Raw genomic sequence first — 18,861 nt, 5'->3', positions numbered from 1 at the left:
CAGGTCAGTGCTTTGAAATAAAAAAAAAAGCAGCTTGACTTCAGAATTTATGAATTCCCTTAGAAAATCCCATTCATTCAGATATTGTCTCAAGTTTCCCGTTAAAGGAGTCCATTTATCTTCTTTTAGTCTCGCATTGCCAGACCTATCGCCACAGCGCTGTGGAATAAAGTCTGGCTACACCACACATACATTCTAGGATGGGAGAAAAAAACGCTCTGGGTTGTTTGCATTTCTTTAAACCAATCACAATCGTCTTGGTCGCTCAGCTCTGGACCCACAGCGCTGGCTCTGCAAAATAGTCTCTGGAAGGAAATTGTTTTGGTGGAACATTTGCACCTTGCAACAGAAAATGCAACATACAATATTAAATGAAGTTAACTGTTAACACAACACAGTAACGTGAGCTATTTAAATTAGCTGGATATCGCCACGTGTACTTCTTTCATAGCATTCCCCACCAATCACTCCCAAAACGTCCCAGTTAGAGAGTAAATACTGTAAACATATTGGGCTATATATTATAACATATTATTGCCTTATTGCACGATCCATATTTTTTTCAAAACTTGCCATTTTCAGTGTGTAGCTTGCTAGCTCGAGCTTTGTTGTTGTTTCCCGAAGCGAACGGATTTTGAGAACAGCAACACAGAGAAAGCGGAAGCGGAGGGACATCAGGCAATTATCCTCGAAATGTACTTCCATTGATCCAGAGTAAGCATCTTTGAACTGTTAGGCTTTAGAAACCAGCCAAACCACATACAGTAATTCTACAGTTAGCTTTGTTTAAGACTGATTCAGATTGCTCCATTGTCTCGTGGGTCTGCTTTGCCGTTTGCATGTTGACTAAGTGTCTGCTTGCTAAAAAAGCCATTGTAGCATTACTGGTCTCTTTTTCTTTTCCATCAAGCCTGGGCTTCCACAGCTCTTCTTAATCCAATTCCAGCCAACACATGGAGTCTAGACAAGAGGCCCAACGCAGCCTGCACCTCCATCTGATATCGTCTGTTTTCCCTCTGGAGTCCCAACCTCACAGCTATTTCCCCAAGGAACCTAAACACCCTCCGTTCCGCAGTAGCATCGTCGATCCAAATACAAAAAGGAGCCACACATTCTCAGCTGGAAATCACGCAGAACCCTGCCGGAACATTATGCCACTTATCTTTTCACTTTGAATTAGAGATGGGGCTGTGCTGTGTTTTCCAGGCAGCCGGATAGGAGAATACTTTCGGGGTCCCGTCAGGAAAATCTCTGACCGTTATTAGCATTAGCAGGAGACATTGCCCAGGTATTCAGAGTTCCAGACTCAAGTGGAAAAATGCTGTTGGCTCTGAACAGTTTTGATCCACATGGCTTTTTGAAAGAAAGTGGTTACAGCAGATGGTATGAGTAGAGGTTGAAAATAATGCACTTTATCAACTATTATGCTTTTGAGAATACAGAAAAAGAAATCTAAATTTGACACTCATGCTGAGATGTTCATCTGAGAAAACATCTGGCCAAACATACATCAGTCTTTTGAGTGTGTATACTAATGGAAACCCCCTGTCATATTCCCTTGTGGCAATTGCAGTCTGACACGCACACTGTCATACTGTGTCATTCAGTTGTCTTCATCACCTGCACTCGTCTTTTCCCACTCCCCCCAAGCAACATAATGGGCCAGTCCAAAGTGACCCATATTTACCCAATAATACGAGGCTTTGAAAAGACCCATATCGAGTTGCAGCTAATGCTCCAGTGGGGCCCGGAGAGTGAAAGATGTTACCGGCCGACACGGCTTGGGTTTCAGGGCCCTGCGAACAAAAGGCAGTCCAGTCCTCAGAGAGAAAGGGAGAGAGAGGGGATGGAGGGGGTGACGGGGTGGGAGGTGGTGGAGACTGAGTGCACACTGCACACTGAAACAGTAGCGTCAGAGGATCTTGAAGCGTCTGTTTCAGAGGGGTATAGTGTGTGTGTGTGTGTGTGTGTGTGTGTGTGTGTGTTGTATCTCGTTTTATGATTGAAAGCAGTGTAAAGAGACTGCCTGTTTTTGTAGGCAAGTGTGCTGCACATTTTTAATGCATTTCATGTTGTTGCATGTCTTAGGTGTTGCCAGTCCACTCTTAATGTTTCAGCATTGTCAAGTACAGTCATGTGAAAAGAGTCATCTAGTTCATCTTTCAGCTTCTTCTATAGCCGGTCATGTGTATGTACATGTATGCGGCGGGCCTTTACAGGAAGATGCGGATACCGCCGCTGAGTTAATGGAGCAGAACTGAACTAACCTTGGGTGTTAGGGGTGAGCAGAGGGCAGACAGGGTTGGTTTAAGAGAAGAGGGTTTGTGATGATGATACCCAAAGGTGATTTCACCTCCTCCTTCTACTTCCCACCACTCACCCTCCTCCTCCCTCTCCTTCATGTTCTCTTTTTGCTCTCTCTCTCTCTCTCCTTAGGGGCAGGCAGGTATAAAGTTACACAAAGCTCTCAGCTTTCTTGGAAGGAATGACCACATGAGTAGCTTGGGGATTAGATTAGCAGGAAGAGCAGACTTAGCCAAGCTGTAAATAGCCCACTTTTTTCACCATTAAAAAGGCCCAGTACAATATAATCAATAGATAGCACTCATCTGATGCAGGAAGCCATATGAGAAGACCTCCCTCAAGTGCTCTGAAGGACAGGCTACAGCAGCTTGGGCCTAATGAAGTTATTATTAATCACTGGGCCTCCTGTTTTGAACTTGTGTGTTGCTTCTCTAGTGGGTGATGAGTGGCCTTTGTGTGCTGATTGACATCTCTTGCTGCTCTTCCTCTCACTTTTACTGTCTATTGTAAGACATGACAAGGTCATCTTGTGTGATATTCAAGAATGTTTGACTTTATGTGTCTATGTCCCAGTCATGCTAGCGAATGTGTTTTAACTTTTATTTTCAGTGAAGGTTTTATTGTGTTACGAGCAAAGCACCTCGCACAATCATAAAACACCAAAGCAAAATATGATCTATTCAGCGTGTAGTCTAACACCTTTTTCTCCCTGTCCATCTCTCATTCACACACGCGCGCGCACACACACACACACACACACACACACACACACACACAAAATCTCAACTTTCTGTCTCTCTGAGCCTCCCCACAGGTGTTAGGTTACTCTGTAAAGCAGCTTGAATGGGCACAGAAATCACAGAGGGCTGTCTGTGCTCTTGATTCCCATTTCACTTTGAAGTTTTCTCCTGCTCACAGGAACAGGGGCCACAAAGCCAGACTCGTGTGAGGGCTTTAGCCCTCGCTGCCAGGACTCTGATTTCTGCAGGGTGGGGGGTGTAGGGGGAGACATTATTGACAGGCAAGGCTACGTGTTGTCTCGGTTGCTGGAGGACTTTTCTTTTTTAGCTTCATAGTAAAGATGCTACAAGAAAGCAGGTTTCTCCCCCAATGACCACTTTTTGACGGCACAAAACCCAGTGGAGGAAGGATTAGGGTGGTTAGGAACACAGGTCAACCCCCCCATACACACACAACTCATAAGTAGAGGGACATCTATCACCGTGGTGACAAGATGTGGAGACAAAATTAACAGCTCAACTGTTTTTCTGTCTGTGCACGAATGTGAAAATAAACAGTGACTTTTGGCTTTGCTTAAGAACCTGAAAAGGGGCTTTGGCAGGATACATCTGTAAGCACTTAAAAAATAAAAGACACCCATAATACTTTAATAGCGCCATGTTGGAGAGGCTTTTAGGCACAAGGTGTTCCAGTGTAAGTGTATGGGTACGTCTGTCTTCGTTGATCTCATCAAAGGGCCAAAGGGTCGTGGAGAGCCAGAAAAAATAACTTCAAGTGTGGATTTAATGAAGAATAAACGTACACTCAAGTTACACTCACAGGAACTACTATTTGAAAGCAACTCTCAGGCTGCCAGTCAGTCACTGTATTTACAAAATACATCACTGCTGTTACTGACCAAAGCTCTCTGTGTGTTCTCAGGTATCTGAACCACGTGCGGGCTGCCATGCCTCAGGACACAGCTGGAGGATACACCTCAGCTTTGGCATGTCATCGAGCTCTTCAGGATGCTTTCAGTGGGCTGTTCCTTCTGAAACGCTGAGCACATCCAGAGCTAAAACAGCGCAACAGCCACTGGTTAGAAATGTGACTAAAAGGACAATAAAAGCCACGATGCTACAGAGGGCAAAAGCTGGTAGCGAGGTAGATGGTTGCACTGGCTGATTTTTAGTCGAGGTGTATGTGACTTTATTTCTTTTTTTCTTTTTAAACAATGTGTTTGATTTTTCTTTTTTGAACAAACAAAAAAGGTTTTTTTTATTGAGTTAATTTTATATTTAAATAAACACAATGACCACTGAAAAGCTTGCAGTGATTTTATAGATTTATTTAAAAGTTAACAACTTAAGATGTATGGTCAAGCAAAGTTGGGTTATAATTTCTTATGACAAGATGTGACATCTGTTAGAAAATCATCAGTTAAACTCAGTTTGTAAAAAAAAAAAAAAAAAAAAAAAAGAACCCCTCAGAATTCTCAACTCAAATGTTTCCTTTCTTTCCTTATAGAGGCGGTCGATATGATTACGTCGAATCTGTAGCTTCTTCACACTTCTGTCTCTTTGGAGCTGGTTCTACTGAAGGCTCTGTGGATAAACAAAATCTATTTAGAATTTCATAGAGTACAACTTTATTGTCCACCAAGTTGGACAATGGTCTTAATGTACTGCCAGCTGTGCAGTACATTAAAACATACACAGCAAATACAACAACAGTGACAGCGTGAATCCTCTAAGTTAGGACTGCAAATAAAGAGTATATTTATCATTGATTAATCTGATGACTATTTTCTCGATTAATCAAATAGTTGTTTGGTCTATAAAATGTCAGAAAATTGTAAAAAATGACGATAGTGTTCTCCAAAGCCCAAGATGACGTCCTCAAATGTCTTGTTTTGTCCACAACTCAAAGATATTCAATTTACTGTCATAGAAGAGTGAAGAAACTAGAAAATATTCACATTTAAGAAGCTGGAATCAAATAATTTTTACTTTTTTGTATAAAAAAAATGACTAAAACCGATTAATCGATTATCAAAATAGTTGGCGTTTAATTTATTAGTTGACAACTAATTAATTAATCTTTGCAGCTCTACCTCTAAGTTACGGCTACAAATAAAGAGCATTTTCATCACTGATTAATCTGCTTATTATTGTAAATCAGAAACAGGTCTTTTGCCAAGTAGGTATTCATATTCAAGGAATGTGCCTTGGTATTATAGTAAAATGTTGAAAACTCAAAGATCTCCAGTCTGCTTTCATACAAGATGGAAAATAGCATATTGTTCACATTTGAGAAGCTTGAAACAATTTTTGGCATTTTTGATTGAAAAATTACTCAATCTATCAATATAGTTGTCTTTTTTGGTTGATCGATTAATTGACTTTGTTTGTTGTTTTCGAAGTAGTAAAATATGATACACAAAAATGAAGCAGAAAAAAAAACTGATTAAAATTGAGTCTCTAAGAACTGACCTGTCTGTTCATAACCAGCGCTGAAGAGGACCTCTTTAGGGAGTGTGAAACTCACACACATCATATCTTTGTTGGGTGCTACATTACGCACAAAATGTACAGAATATTGGTCCTTCAGGGGGAACCCGAGGCTGCGGGAAGCCCTCTCCACCACATCCGTCTCAGGGTTGTCATCTTTAGAGAAGCCGTAGCAGTGCACCGTGGGTAGGTTCTCATCACAGGAAGTCTCCTGGTGCAACAGGCCTCTGAATGCATCCAGGAACTCCAGAGCCAAGGCAGGCAGGTTCATCACTACATGGACACTGGCTTTTCCCTTCAGCAGCACAGGCAGTTCCTGCTTCACAGGCCCCTGGATGAACGCTCTGCCATCCAAGTTAAAGGTTCTGACTTTCTTCTCCACCTTGTTGAGTTTGCAGTTGTGCTGCAGCCATCGGTGGGACTCTGGGTTGAGATCGTTGGCCAACACGTTGGCCCCCGAGCGGGCAGCCGGGATTGCGAAGGGTCCAACACCAGCAAACATATCAAAAACAGTGTCACCACGTTTCACAAGCTGCACTACACGCTGGTGCTCTGTGCTCAGCCGGGGATTCCAGTATACACGAGAAAAATCAAACTCGTATGTCACCCCGTTTTCTTTCACCTGCAGCACAAAGATGATGTCATCAACCATCAGCCAATGATCTGATTATATCTGAGAACGACTGTACAAATAGATAGTGCTGCTATGCAGTACATGTAAATCACTAACATGAAATAATTGCACATTTGTGATTTAACCTACTTTGGCGACCATGTTCTCCTCTCCGGCCAGCACCTCCATCTTGAAGTTGCGGTAAGTGGAGTCAATCATGTTTGTCTTATTGACCACACAAGTAACACCAGGGTTTTTGTCCATGATGACTTGACCTACAATGGAAGCAGCCACCGAGTTAGCAATGAAAATAAAAACAAATCCTATTCTTTACATGTAAAGTACAAGAAGTTTTTGAAAAAGCTGATAAAAAGTATTTCAGACCAAAACGGAATGGTAGGGCACTGATAAAATGTCAACATTTCTTCCTCCTAAGAATGAATTGCTCAAATAACAGTAAGTCACAGTTGAGGTTATTTGTCAATTTAAGAAGGTAGGAGCCTGCACACAAAGTCAAAGCATTGTGCATTAAAGTTACATTGAGGCACAGAAGTGTGTGCTTGAAACTTGACATACTAAACATGTTGATATGGCATGTGCTTTCCGCAGTAACAATTTTGAGAGCACACAGTAACAATAATCTGACTGTTAAAAATGAAAGGAAACCCCTAAATAAATGAGTGGAGAAACCTAACAAATACAGTGAAATGGTTTGTCCAGTACTAAGATGTGAATTGCATGTTATGGCCTTCACGGTAGAGCTGGGCAATATATCGATATTATATCGATATCGTGATATGAGACTAGATATCGTCTTAGATTTTGGATATCGTAATATGGCATAAGTGTTGTCTTTTACTGGTTTTAGAGGCTGCATTACAGTAAAGTGATGTCATTTCCTGAACTTACCAGACTGTTCTATCCGTTATTTGCCTTTACCCACTTAGTCATTATATCCACATTACTGATGATTATTTATCAAAAATCTTATTGTGTAAATATTTTGTGAAAGCACCAATAGTCAACACTACAGTATCGATATCAAGGTATTTGGTAAAAAATATCGTGATATTTGATTTTCTCCATATTGCCCAGCCCTACTTCATGGTCACCACATCTCAACACAAATTGAACAACTGTGGCAGATTTTGGAGCTACATGTTAGACAGCACTCTCCACCATCATCCTCGCAACAACAGAATGAGGGAATCTTCCAACATCTGCCTCTCACCTATGAGGTTCTTGTATGGGAGCTGGTGGTCCCTCAGGTTCATGTGTGCGATGTGTCCCACCCGGCTGAACCCAGAGGTCACGTCCTGGCCCTGAGGGAGCACAGCCTCCAACACTTCTTCACTCTTCAGGTTGTGATAGGTGAGCCGCAGCTCATAGTACTGCAGCTCCTCAGCGACACTGAAGGACCTCAGAGCTTCGGCTTCAGCTTCACTGAAGAAGCTAGGTGAGGACACTCTGTGGGGGTCCAACAGGACTAAACGAAAGTCACTGCTCTCCTCTTTATCTTGCACCACTCTGGGCACCCCTGGGCGCTGGATGGTCGCCTTTCTTAGGCTCTTTACCACTTTGTTTAAGACCCCAGTGGGCACCCGTAGAGCTGGAACAGTAATGGTCTGCGTGAAGGCCTCTTTGTCCAGAGAGGTCATACCCCGGACCTCTGGAGGGGGTCGGTACAGTTTAGGCTCCATTATGGTCTTCACAGCAAAGCCAGAACAAACTGAGGCTGGCAGTGAGGATGCAGAGCAGAAGCTCCGGTACACAGCGGCAGCCTTTAGGTTTCTTTCAGTTTGTATAGACGTAAATACTCTGAAGAAAAGCCTAAAATGACAAAGACGTTGGGTTATGAAGCAGAAAAGCTATAAAGCACATCGTAACCGTAAACTGAGTGTTTTATTTAACTAAACGGAACGACTTTGGTTTAAATAAATGCTAATTATGCAATTATGTATGAGAAGTTTCACATTCAGAGCTCACCTCAACATTCTCCGCTTTCAGGCATGCTTGAAATGCGTCATCAGTGGTCGACCAGAGCCGGCTGGTGATTGGTCAAACGAGCGGAGAGTCGCTTTCTGATTGGGCGGTCTCCCGACGTGCCAAATGCGACGGAAAAGAGAGGCACGTGATGTGAGCGATAAACAACAACAGTCAGCATCTGACAAATTGATAAGAGTGCGGTTTAACAGTGATTTAAGAGAAGATAATTTCATAACTTTATTTTGCGCTTGGACGAGGCAGAGAGAGTTTGTTTCTTGTAGCTTGTGTCCTGAGCTTTCCAGAGTAGAAAATGAACATCAATACAAATGAAACCGCTGAGTTCTATCGTGAATGTGGCGCCGGGGACCACGAAGGAAAAGAAACTACACCTTTATTAACGAATGTAAGTACTAAAACACATTTATTAACGAATGTAAGTACTAAAACAACGCGTCTTTCACAGCCAAACAGTGCTTCTAAATGTGTCAACTTCAGGAATAAGCAGCAGCAGCTTTTCCATGCACAGGTGAACTATCAAACGAAGTTGACTGACTTGTCATTTGACTGACTTTTCTACATGTCATTTGTACATTTAAATGGTCTATAGATTTTACACAAGACATCAGTTTGCTCATCATGATGAATACCACTCAGCCCATAAAAACAGTCCTAGAGAGAGCTTTCCAAAGTCTATAGCTTTATTTCAGTTAGATTTAACTTAATTGTTTTGCCTAAAAACAGTCACATTTAAAGATATTGAGTCTAAAAAGACCATCAGCACCAGCCTTAAAAGCAGACTATGGGTGATTTTTTTAATATAATAGCCTACTTGTATAATGAAAACTCCTCAGGTTGTTAGAAAAGTCTAAATCCTCAACAGGGCCGAAGTGGGACTCATTTTCAGCCCTGGAGTTTCATGCCTTAGACCGGCCCACTTTACTTGACAACTGACTATATTAAAATAATGTAGTTAAAACCTTAGTATATTAGTCTGCAATAGTGCACTGTTCTCTACAGCCTTGTAATTCAGTGTATTTTTGTAAAGTATCACCATTTCCAATTCAGTGCAAACACAGTAAGTGTTGCATCACAATGTAAAACAGTTAACATCTTTACAACCCATTGATAAAAACAATCTATTTTTTGTGCAAATAGATGTGCCTTCCACACTGATAGCAGCTATCCCTTGCACACTACTGGGTCCTGGCTCTGCTTCTAACACTAAATCACATTTTATAAATTGTCATAATTCTCAGCACAAATCTCCCCTTTTTACAAAGCTTTCTGATCAAGTCAAGTCAGTTTTATTAATGTAGTGCCGAATCATCTGGCGTCATTAATTATCTCAAGGTATTTCTTATATAGAGCAGGTCTACACCATACTCTTCATTAATGTTCATTCTTATAATATTCACTCAATGAGCAATCCTACCTGCCCACTCTTTATTATGAGTAATGAGCTCATGGCTGGTGCTTGGCTCTTCATTGTCACCAGCAGCAAACTGGACTAGTGGCTGCTGCTGAGGAGCTACAAGAAAAAGTTTGATTCATAAACATGAACGGTGGTTTGCAGGTCCGTTTCTTGCGCTTGTTATTATCTATTTGTATAGCTTCCTCTAAGAAGCACCACTGACTGAAGTGTACGAGGTAACGGTTTGTTTTGTTTTTTTAGCAAGTTGCCGCAGTCGGAGTAGTCAAAACGTAATTACGTCATAATAACCAGACTGCACTCTGCGAGTAGGCTGCATGAATGTACAGAACGATGTGCTGCAAGGAAAATGAAATACTGTAAATAAAAAGAGTGGGCTGCGAGTGCAGGCAGCCTAGGGGCAGCATTAATGATATCTATATATATATATATATATATATATATATATATATATATATATATATATATATATATAGCAACTTCTTTGAAACCTCCATAAACCGCTGAGAGTCTGAGTCAGGGAACAATCAACACCTGTGAGACGCGCTGTATGAATTATCCACTCCGTGATAGGCGTTTAAAGATTTATTGTCCATTAGGGCTGCAGAGTATGAGGAATATATGCAATTACATTGTTGAATATCTCGATAACGATATTACTTGCGATAAATAAACAGATATTATGTACGCAGTTCTGCTTTTCTGCTGCTTTCAGTATTCTGCTAAAATCCAACAAATTCCTTGTTGAATTTAAAACAAATTAAATGATTTCCAACATTCTTTTGTTGAACAAATTGAACATTGAATTGAATACAAAAGGCACCACTAAAAAAGAATGACAGTTACATTTCAATGTGCAGTTTTCTACTGATACTCTCTTTCAACTAACTTGACTAAAAACCTCGGAGTGTCAGGTGTATATATAGACAATGATTATTGTCAGACCAGCCTCCGTGACCTCTTACATTACGTAGTAGGTGGAAAACTATAAACAGACATAATATATACATATACATCCTATAATATATTTCGGCTATGATTTAAACCCAGCACCATGACTGAACACCGCCGGCCCTCGTGACCAAAAAAAAACAGACTGGTGCTCCCGACTAGCCAACAGGGCCGGACATAGTGTAGGTGGATGCTTACACTGATCAGTCAGTGTCGTTCATTTTCATTTACTGTGGCCAGTATCCCCCGCTCAAAGGAAGTGGTGAGAGTAGAAACACCCCTGCACTTAACATAATGACACTTTGTCATGTTAAGTTGATTAATTGCACCACTCTTAGTACCATAGGTTATGTCTCAAATTACTTTACAGTGAACATGTTAACTAGATTAATCCTATCACCAATCTGAAACCAAGCACAAGACAATAGAAAAGGAACCAGGTGAGATGGACTGGTGACCATGCATGCTGGGATATGCTTTAACCCACAGTGACCCTGAACAGTAATACGCTGGTGATGAATACATCCATATGAATACATTCATTTATGCCATATCACATTATTTTGCCAGTGTATATTTATTTTAAAAGTCACATTCTTAGTATCTTTTAAATCTGTGTAATTTCATTTGCTGCATTATAATTTTACATGGCAACCACTCGGCATTTCCATCTCATCTCATCCCCGTCATAGTTTACTTCCTGTCTTTCAGTACTGTAACCAAGGGTGAATCAGATTCAGCGGCTCGCAGGTCAATCCAAGCTTGTTGTGACACTGACACCAGAGTTGCCACTCGTTCTCTCCAGGATATCCCCTATTAGAGAGGTCAAGCAGTTTGGGCAGCTCCCTTATCCTGAGCTCAGGCAGCTGTCCCACAGCTAGCAGCTCAAATCCCACCCCATCCATTCCCATTCCCTCATCCTACATGCCACTGCAGTGTTGTCTCATGACATCTATCATCAGGGCCGGCCAGTTGTTCTTAATACTGTCAGGAGCAATTCTCCTAAAGCTCTTACAAAAATAATCAGATTTCTTCTGTTCCTTTGTCTTCACACTCATTGTTTTACATCTTTATCTTGTATCCACATGTTATCTCTGCTGTGTGTGCAGGGATCAGTGCAGACCAGGGCCAAAGGAGCCTCCTTCGCCTCCTCTGTGTTTAACCTGATGAATGCCATCATGGGCAGCGGCATACTGGGTCTAGCTTATGCTATGGCTAATACTGGAATAGTTGGTTTTTGGTAAGAATGCTTTTGTTGCACCTTTTATCACAGGGTTGTTTAAAAAGCTGACAGCTTTTTAAATAAATCAGACATAAAAACAACTACATGTACGCTAATTTCTACTCTATGCACTTTTCCGCTCTAGTCTCCTGTTAGTACTAGTGGCCAGCCTGGCAGCGTACTCTATACATCTCCTTCTGAAGCTATGTGACCAAACAGGTGAGAGACTAACAATGGATACATAGTCTAACTTTAGATAATCACTTCCCTGTGCGTTTATCCAGGGGGTTTCATCCAGATTTTTTTTTACCCTGGACTATCTTACTTCACTCATGAATAGATCACTATTTAGGGAAACAAGCTGATGTGTTGCTATCTCTTTGTCTTTATTTACTTCCTAGTGGTAATTGAATCAGGTTTAGAGTCAAAAGAGCCACGAGACAAGATACAAAGAGGCATTGTTGGTTTGTAATCTATCAATTACCACCCAAATAATGTTGAGAGTTTCTTAAAGATAAGGACATCCTATCCTGATTTTTGATTATCTTTGATAGGGAACGCCACCAAATGTACACATTAAAGTCTACCATTGCATGTGTATAATGCCTTGTGTGGCTCCAGAGAAAGCTGTCTGATAAATTGCCTCAAGTCCATTTGTGTCTGACTACAAGTTTGAAATGGGGTGTGGAGTTGGGAAGAAGTGAGCTTAGCAGACCTCTGTAGCCCACTTCCCATCTTTGCTGGACTATATTAGCCACTAATTAGCAAAGCACACCCAAATCTACAACTGAACTGTCAGGAGTCGAGTTGCATTGTGGGTAATGTAGGCACCAAGTTTTGACAAGGAAGAAGAGTGCCTCAACTGTTTTTTCTCTAGTTCTGCTGCATCCCTTTTAAACCTTTGATTCCTGTCCACCATAAGTCAGACAATGCAATGTTGAATATGTTGAGCACTCTTTTAAGTAGTTGAGTATGTCTGATTGTTTTGGATTTTGCTCTCATAGGTATCAATTCTTATGAAGACCTTGGAGAGCGAGCCTTGCACAAACCAGGAAAAGTAAGTGTTGTCTTTTGAATCAGTGTGAGTTTGCCCTTTCAATAAAGGAATTCACTCACTTAGACCAGGAGACATTTTCACACTAACCACCTTTTCAAATTTCTTTTTAGGTTCTGGTGGGAATTTCTATTATTATCCAAAATATTGGTGGTAAGTCAGCTCCCATTTCACTGCACAGTTACATACATTTCTTGTTGGAAATAAACCTATTTTGTGGTTTTCTTGTTGAAGAGGGTGCACAGTGCTGCAGGGTCAGACTATGGACAGTTTATTCTGGAGGCAGATAGGGCCTCCTACTGGTGATCAGAAGCCTCTGTGCTCAGGTTTACTCCCTCCTTCCTGTGAGGCTATTATTCGGATTCCCTGATAACCTTTGACCCTGCAGCCGCTGTCCTCTCGGCCCCCTCCCCTGGGCCTGAAACCTAACTTCTCGTCTAATTGATCACTGATGGTAAACCCACCCAGTGTTGAGTAACCTAATGGGACCCCTCCCTTTATTTCCCTACCCCCCCCCCCCACACTTCTCTCTCTCCTACTGCCATCTCCACCCGTCCCTCAGCCACAAACTGCGCTTCTCAGACAGTGGAGAGCTGAGGCGATTGCTCCGCTACAGTCATTAGTGGCACGGCTGAGTGGATTATTGCCGTGCCCTCTGGTATGTTTGTGGTTTTCCCAGCATGGGGCAGTATGTGTGAGAGCCAGCACTCCAGCATGCATCTGTCTACACCCTGGGCCCCTTTTATAAGAGTGCAATTAGCCCCACTTTGGGTAAACATTCATCTGTACTGCTAAAGGCTGATGGGCCAATTGACCTTAATTACTGACCAGCCCAGGGCTCTCACATCCAGCCTGTCCCCTCACTCTTAATAAAATGAAAGTGGCTCTGTCTTATGTTGAACATACTCTCCCACTGTTCGCTGACCACACACAGAAGGTTAACATCACTTTTTCTTGAATTTTTACGTACATGCTTATTATTAGAATATGTTTTCCCACCACTTGGCCAATAACAATCCCTTTTCTTCACTCAAGGGCCTTTTTTGTTTAGAGATGTAAGTATTATCCCACTAGGGATTCCCATGAAAATGTTGTTGTGCTTACAGTAACCAACTGCATGAAATTAAACCATTGCATCATGCCTGTTGTGTGATCCCTGTCAGTGTGTCTTTATGGGCTTGTGTGGTTGAAAAGATTTTTTTGTTTTTGTGGTTCGTTTAAGTTGTTGGATTAACTTTTGCGGGGAAACTTTTTGGCTGGAACAGTAAAGCAACTGCTCCCTCAGAATAACCTCATTGACATATTTTAGTGCTTATAAATGGCATTAGTTATTCAAAAAGTGAGTGTCTGTGTGGGCTGGAGGGTTATTGGAGGAATTTTCTTTTATAAACAAATACAGGATCTGAGGGATTATGGTCTAGGCTCATTTAACGGCGAGTGCAAGACCTGCCCCGGGGGCAATGAGGTCCCAGCTAACTCTGGCTCTGCCTGGCTCCCCAAATTTAAATCCCTTAACATTATCTCCCTTTATGACTGACCACACACTGCATCTGAATCCTGTTTCAGCCAGAAACGTCCTCTCCACCTTGTGCAGTCTCCATCTTCCCTTTCCCATTTTCTCCTGGAGTATATGGGGCTGGAATGACCCTCAGGAAGTGACCCTGATCTCCTCTCTGATTGGCTGTCTGTTGGAAGGATGTTGGAGCCCGTCGGAGGCTGATCATTTCCTGTTTCCTAGTGAGGTGGAGCAGTGGGAGAAATACCTGGATTAGCGTCAGAGATCATTATTATTAGCATTCCTCCCCCCTTCTCACTTCTCCATCCTGGCTGCTACGCCCGGTCTCCAGCAGTTGGAAGATCTGCATAATCTCTGCTCCTCTGCACCGAGGGCTTTGCTGGTGATCCCCTTGAGCTGCTTGCCCCACCCATCTGCATTAACTCAGAGCCGCTGTTCCCCCTCCACCCCGTCTTCCATTTCCTTGTGCTGGAAAACACACACCACCCTCACACAGCATAAAGACACGCTTGTGGCAACATACAGTCATCTGCTGTGTTTTTGATTTAGTCGTTATGATTGTGTGCTTTTTTTTTTGTTTATTTTATTTCGAAAACAGATTTTCTGAACCTTTTTTTCTCTTTTCCCCTCAGCCATGTCATCCTATTTGTTCATCCTGAAGTCGGAGCTTCCTGTAGCCATCGACAGCTTCTTGAACCCAGACAGCATAGAGTGGGTACAAACAGCACTATAAGCTTCCTGCTCCACCAATAAGAAAATTTGGTTTAAAATCTGTTACAGCTGCGGGTAAAACCAAGCCATTCTTTTAGAATAGCTGCACTAAGATAATGAATGAGTCATTCCTGTTCCCATGATGTTGTAGATTATACCTTTGGCCTTCAGATAAGTCAAATTTGACACTTCTGCACCACAAAGCTACACAAACTTGAACTAGTCGAGCAATGCGAAATGTATGAATAATGCGGTGGAAGAAGATCTCACCAAACCACCATACACTACTAATACTTTGTCTGTGAGCGACTGGAGGAAAACTCATGCTCTGGTCTGTATAGCCTGAAGCATGCCCTGAGGAAATGTATTCATGATGGAGGGCCATACATCACCCATCATGAGCAGACCGTGTCTTTCATTGGCCTACGTGGACGAGACTGTAGCTCCTCGCCCTCACAGAAAAGTCCCAGGCCAAGAATGTAACTTCTATCACTTTATTATTGGCCACACTGGTTTAAGCAAGAGTTGTAGCTGCTCTCAGCCCAATCCGTCAACATCTGAATCTTCCACACACAGCTGCTTTGTATTAGTGCTCTCCTTTCACCCCCCAAATCTCTCGCACATGTTCCCCGGAATCAGACTGATACAAGGGGATATCAGTTTTGCCATTCTAATTACAGCTCACTGCTGAAGGAAACAAAACATTTCTGTTAATGAGTGGCTTTGAGATGTTAACAGACACATACTCAATTCCATCAAAGTCTAAATGAACAACTTATTTTATATTGAAAATGGTTTCTTTTTTTTTGGCTCATTTATCATAATACGGCAGAGCGAAACACAGTTGTGCTCAATCTTTTAGTATCTGTCTGCGCTAATGGACTGTATGGCCTGTTTATGTTTCTCTCATCGTGTTTCGGTTCAGTAACAAGGCCAAAGTTGTGGACAGCTGTGGATTTGGGTTTGTGCTGCATCTGCCAGATTTATGCTGATCTTCAACACTATGTGGAGATTGACTCATTGGCAGTCATACTACACTTCTTAACTGAGAGCTATCCAGCATCTTGTTATAGCGTGAAATGTTCCACATTTCATGGGTCTTCTACGTATCCTGCGCCTTTATAGTATGCCTCAAGCCTCCTGAGAATGGATCCTAGTGGTGGTGGAGATTCTTTATACATCCCTGTGTGTGCATAACGTTTTGTAAAAGTAAAAAAGGGGTTAGCTAAGCTGTGGTGGAGTGGTTCAGCTAAACTTAGGTTAGAATAGAAATGATTAGACAAAAGAGAGTCAGGGTCAGAGCAGAGGTCTCCCTGACATCCAGTTACAGGGCAGAAACAGCGTAGACGCAGAGACAAATCCATCAGCGCCTATGGTAACGCCACAGCTGTGAAACTGCCAAACAGGGGTCAGTGGGTGTTGATGTGGTCAGAGCAGGTGCTGCTGACTGTGGGAGCCCCATAAAGAGTGGTGGAGCCAGTCCCTCATGACCCCACGCTGCAGTCCAACATACAGCAGCGCCAGGCAGCTCCCTTCCCACCCTACCCCAACCCCAGCAGAGCCGGCATGCCTTCGACATGTGTCACCTCGAACATTGCCCCCACCTTCTCTTCTAGCTCCCCAATCCCGAGTAAACCGCCAAGGCTATCCCTCAGTAAAGGAAAATATTATTCCCCCTCTCCGAAAAACCCGGAAAGTGAAATGTGGTCTCATCTGACGGAGCGACACAAGGTTTGCATGTGAATTACATAATTGTTATGGTTTGCAAGAACTAAAGCCCTTAATTCGTACCACATGATGAATCTGTCGCTCTGTATTTGAGCACGAAATGGAGACAAATTTCCAGAGTTGGTCCATTTTAAGGCTCTGAAGATTCATCTCTGTCGTTCCTGACATTGCAGGACCAGGGAGATGATGATGATGATGATAAAGATGAAGATGATGATCATGATGATGATGATAATGATGATGATGGGAAATGTGGCTTGATTACGCTTTGGCCTTTTAATAATTTAATATTTCATGTCCACTTGTTTTCCAGACATGCGTGGTATGAAGATGGCAGGTTGCTTCTGATTCTGGTCACACTTTGTGTTGTTCTACCTCTGTCAATGTTACCTAAAATTGGTTAGTACGTCGATCAAGTGGCATCTTGATTTGCTGCCGTGACTGGTTTGAATTGTTGTTTCTCACCAGATCTTTTTCTCACCCTTACAGGTTTCCTGGGCTACACCAGTAGCATTTGCTTTTTATTTATGCTGTACTTTGCAATCGTGGTGAGTTTAAATATACTGTTAAAAAAACTAACAATTTTAACTTCATGTTGTTGACATGTTGCCTTGTCTCCTCTTCAGGTTGTGGTCAAGAAATTTTCCATCCCCTGCCCACTGCCTCACAATGTGACTACACTTTCAGGTGCCTTCCAGGTAACACTAATTTCCTTCTTTTCTTGTCCATGTGCACACAAACACATACATAAGATACCTCAGGTCTGAGGTAAGGAGTCTGGACCAGACGGTCACGGCCACAGGATTATGAGGAAAACAGGAGACTGAGTTCACTGATTATGTTGGCTCTGGCTGATGAGGACCAGAGGAGGCTGCAGAGAGCTGTGTATGGTGAATAGTGCCAGTCCTGAGGGGAAGGAAGTTCAGGTGACCTTGCATCAGTCTGGAAATGACCTCTGGCCTTTTGGAATTATACAGACCATAGTATAGCTTCAGACCTTGCATGGTTTACTTAGATGGTTGTTTTCCTTTTTAGCACCAAAGCCAGGCAATGGAATCCAGCTTTATGTTTCTTCCACTTGCAGCAGCACTGCAGAAGTCATCTCCTCTCAGAAATAACATGCTCCCTCTTCTCTCCTTGTTTCTCCAGATATCAAATTTCTCTGACTCAGAATGTACACCCAAACTCTTTATCATGTCCAGTAAGGTATGTATATGAAACCAGCCTTTTTCTTTAAGCTGCACATGCATAACCTGTGAGGTGGCAGTGATAAGTTGTTGAAAGTAGTTCTGCTGTCTTCTTTTTATTACACAAAGCACATATTTGGTCCAGATTTAAGTTAAACACAACTTGACAATGTTTTCAATGTTTTATGAGAAGATCCTAAAAGGTCACACTTGTGCACTATTTAGTAATATATATTTCCATCCATTGAATAAATGTACTCAGGGAAGTTCACACCTGAACTTTGCATGTAGCCCAGATGGTAATTACTACTACACAAACCATACCTTAACCCACCTGCTCTCTCACTCCTGTGTAACTGTGTATTGTAACCTGATCATTTGTTAATGATGGCTGTGGTATGACTGATGTGTGTTGCAGAGTGGCTACGCCATCCCCACCATGGCCTTCTCCTTCCTGTGCCACACGGCTATCCTGCCAATCTACTGCGAACTGGACCAGTCAGCCTCTCAGCTTTACTTTTACTGTTCAATTTATGTAATTTAATTTATTGTTCACCAGTCAAGTAAACGCTCTGTGACTGTGTCCTTGTGTTGTTTAGACCTACTAAGGCCAAGATGCAGAACATTACAAATGTCGGTATTAGCCTCAGCTTCCTGGTTTACCTAATTTCTGCCTTGTTTGGCTATCTCACCTTCTACGGTAAGCCTGCAGTGACACACTTTACTGCAACTACTTACTGTAGCTGCTTTTCCAAGCCCTGTCATATCTGTTTACATTGTACCTTTACTCTATTCTTGTCTCCTGCTCATAGGTCATGTGGACTCTGAGCTGTTGCTTGGCTACAATAGGTATATGCCCCGGGACATCATTGTCATAATGGTTCGACTGGCCATCCTGCTCTCTGTGTTGCTGACTGTGCCCCTTATTCA

At 42.3% G+C, this 18,861-nt stretch overlaps 3 protein-coding genes across 4 annotated transcripts in view; 2 read left to right on the top strand and 1 right to left on the bottom strand.

Moving 5' to 3' along the window:
• mnat1 (MNAT1 component of CDK activating kinase) overlaps window positions 1-4,169 on the top strand; it is a 36,951-nt gene extending 32,782 nt beyond the window's left edge. For both annotated transcript variants that reach the window (XM_035994470.1, XM_031278536.2), the window contains one exon: window positions 3,967-4,169. In XM_035994470.1, coding sequence (XP_035850363.1) covers window positions 3,967-4,087 — 121 coding nt within the window. In that variant the 3' untranslated portion in view covers window positions 4,088-4,169. The remainder of the gene's footprint in view (window positions 1-3,966) is intronic.
• Window positions 4,170-4,351: 182 nt separating this feature from the next.
• Window positions 4,352-8,248, bottom strand: trmt5 (tRNA methyltransferase 5). The gene is made up of 5 exons (XM_031278534.2): window positions 8,134-8,248; window positions 7,379-7,977; window positions 6,298-6,422; window positions 5,517-6,156; window positions 4,352-4,628 (listed from the first exon to the last, which is right to left on the bottom strand). Exons 1-5 carry the CDS (start codon window positions 8,139-8,141, stop codon window positions 4,567-4,569), a joined length of 1,434 nt encoding a protein of 477 aa, XP_031134394.1. The 5' UTR covers window positions 8,142-8,248; the 3' UTR covers window positions 4,352-4,566.
• Window positions 8,249-8,443: 195 nt separating this feature from the next.
• slc38a6 (solute carrier family 38 member 6) overlaps window positions 8,444-18,861 on the top strand; it is a 14,263-nt gene continuing 3,845 nt past the window's right edge. The window contains exons 1-13 of the mRNA XM_031278535.1: window positions 8,444-8,536; window positions 11,623-11,753; window positions 11,881-11,954; window positions 12,740-12,792; window positions 12,903-12,942; window positions 14,938-15,016; window positions 17,058-17,143; window positions 17,234-17,292; window positions 17,371-17,442; window positions 17,894-17,950; window positions 18,350-18,429; window positions 18,531-18,631; window positions 18,744-18,861. The exon at window positions 18,744-18,861 is cut by the window's right edge and continues 7 nt beyond it. Of these exons, the coding sequence (XP_031134395.1) occupies window positions 8,444-8,536; window positions 11,623-11,753; window positions 11,881-11,954; window positions 12,740-12,792; window positions 12,903-12,942; window positions 14,938-15,016; window positions 17,058-17,143; window positions 17,234-17,292; window positions 17,371-17,442; window positions 17,894-17,950; window positions 18,350-18,429; window positions 18,531-18,631; window positions 18,744-18,861 (1,043 nt within the window). The remainder of the gene's footprint in view (window positions 8,537-11,622; window positions 11,754-11,880; window positions 11,955-12,739; window positions 12,793-12,902; window positions 12,943-14,937; window positions 15,017-17,057; window positions 17,144-17,233; window positions 17,293-17,370; window positions 17,443-17,893; window positions 17,951-18,349; window positions 18,430-18,530; window positions 18,632-18,743) is intronic.

The sequence above is a fragment of the Sander lucioperca genome, chromosome 18 (assembly GCF_008315115.2).
Source record: "Sander lucioperca isolate FBNREF2018 chromosome 18, SLUC_FBN_1.2, whole genome shotgun sequence".
Taxonomy (NCBI): Eukaryota; Metazoa; Chordata; class Actinopteri; order Perciformes; family Percidae; genus Sander; species Sander lucioperca.
The sequence above is the reverse complement of the archived record's forward strand: the minus strand, read 5'-3'. Positions and strand labels throughout refer to the sequence as shown.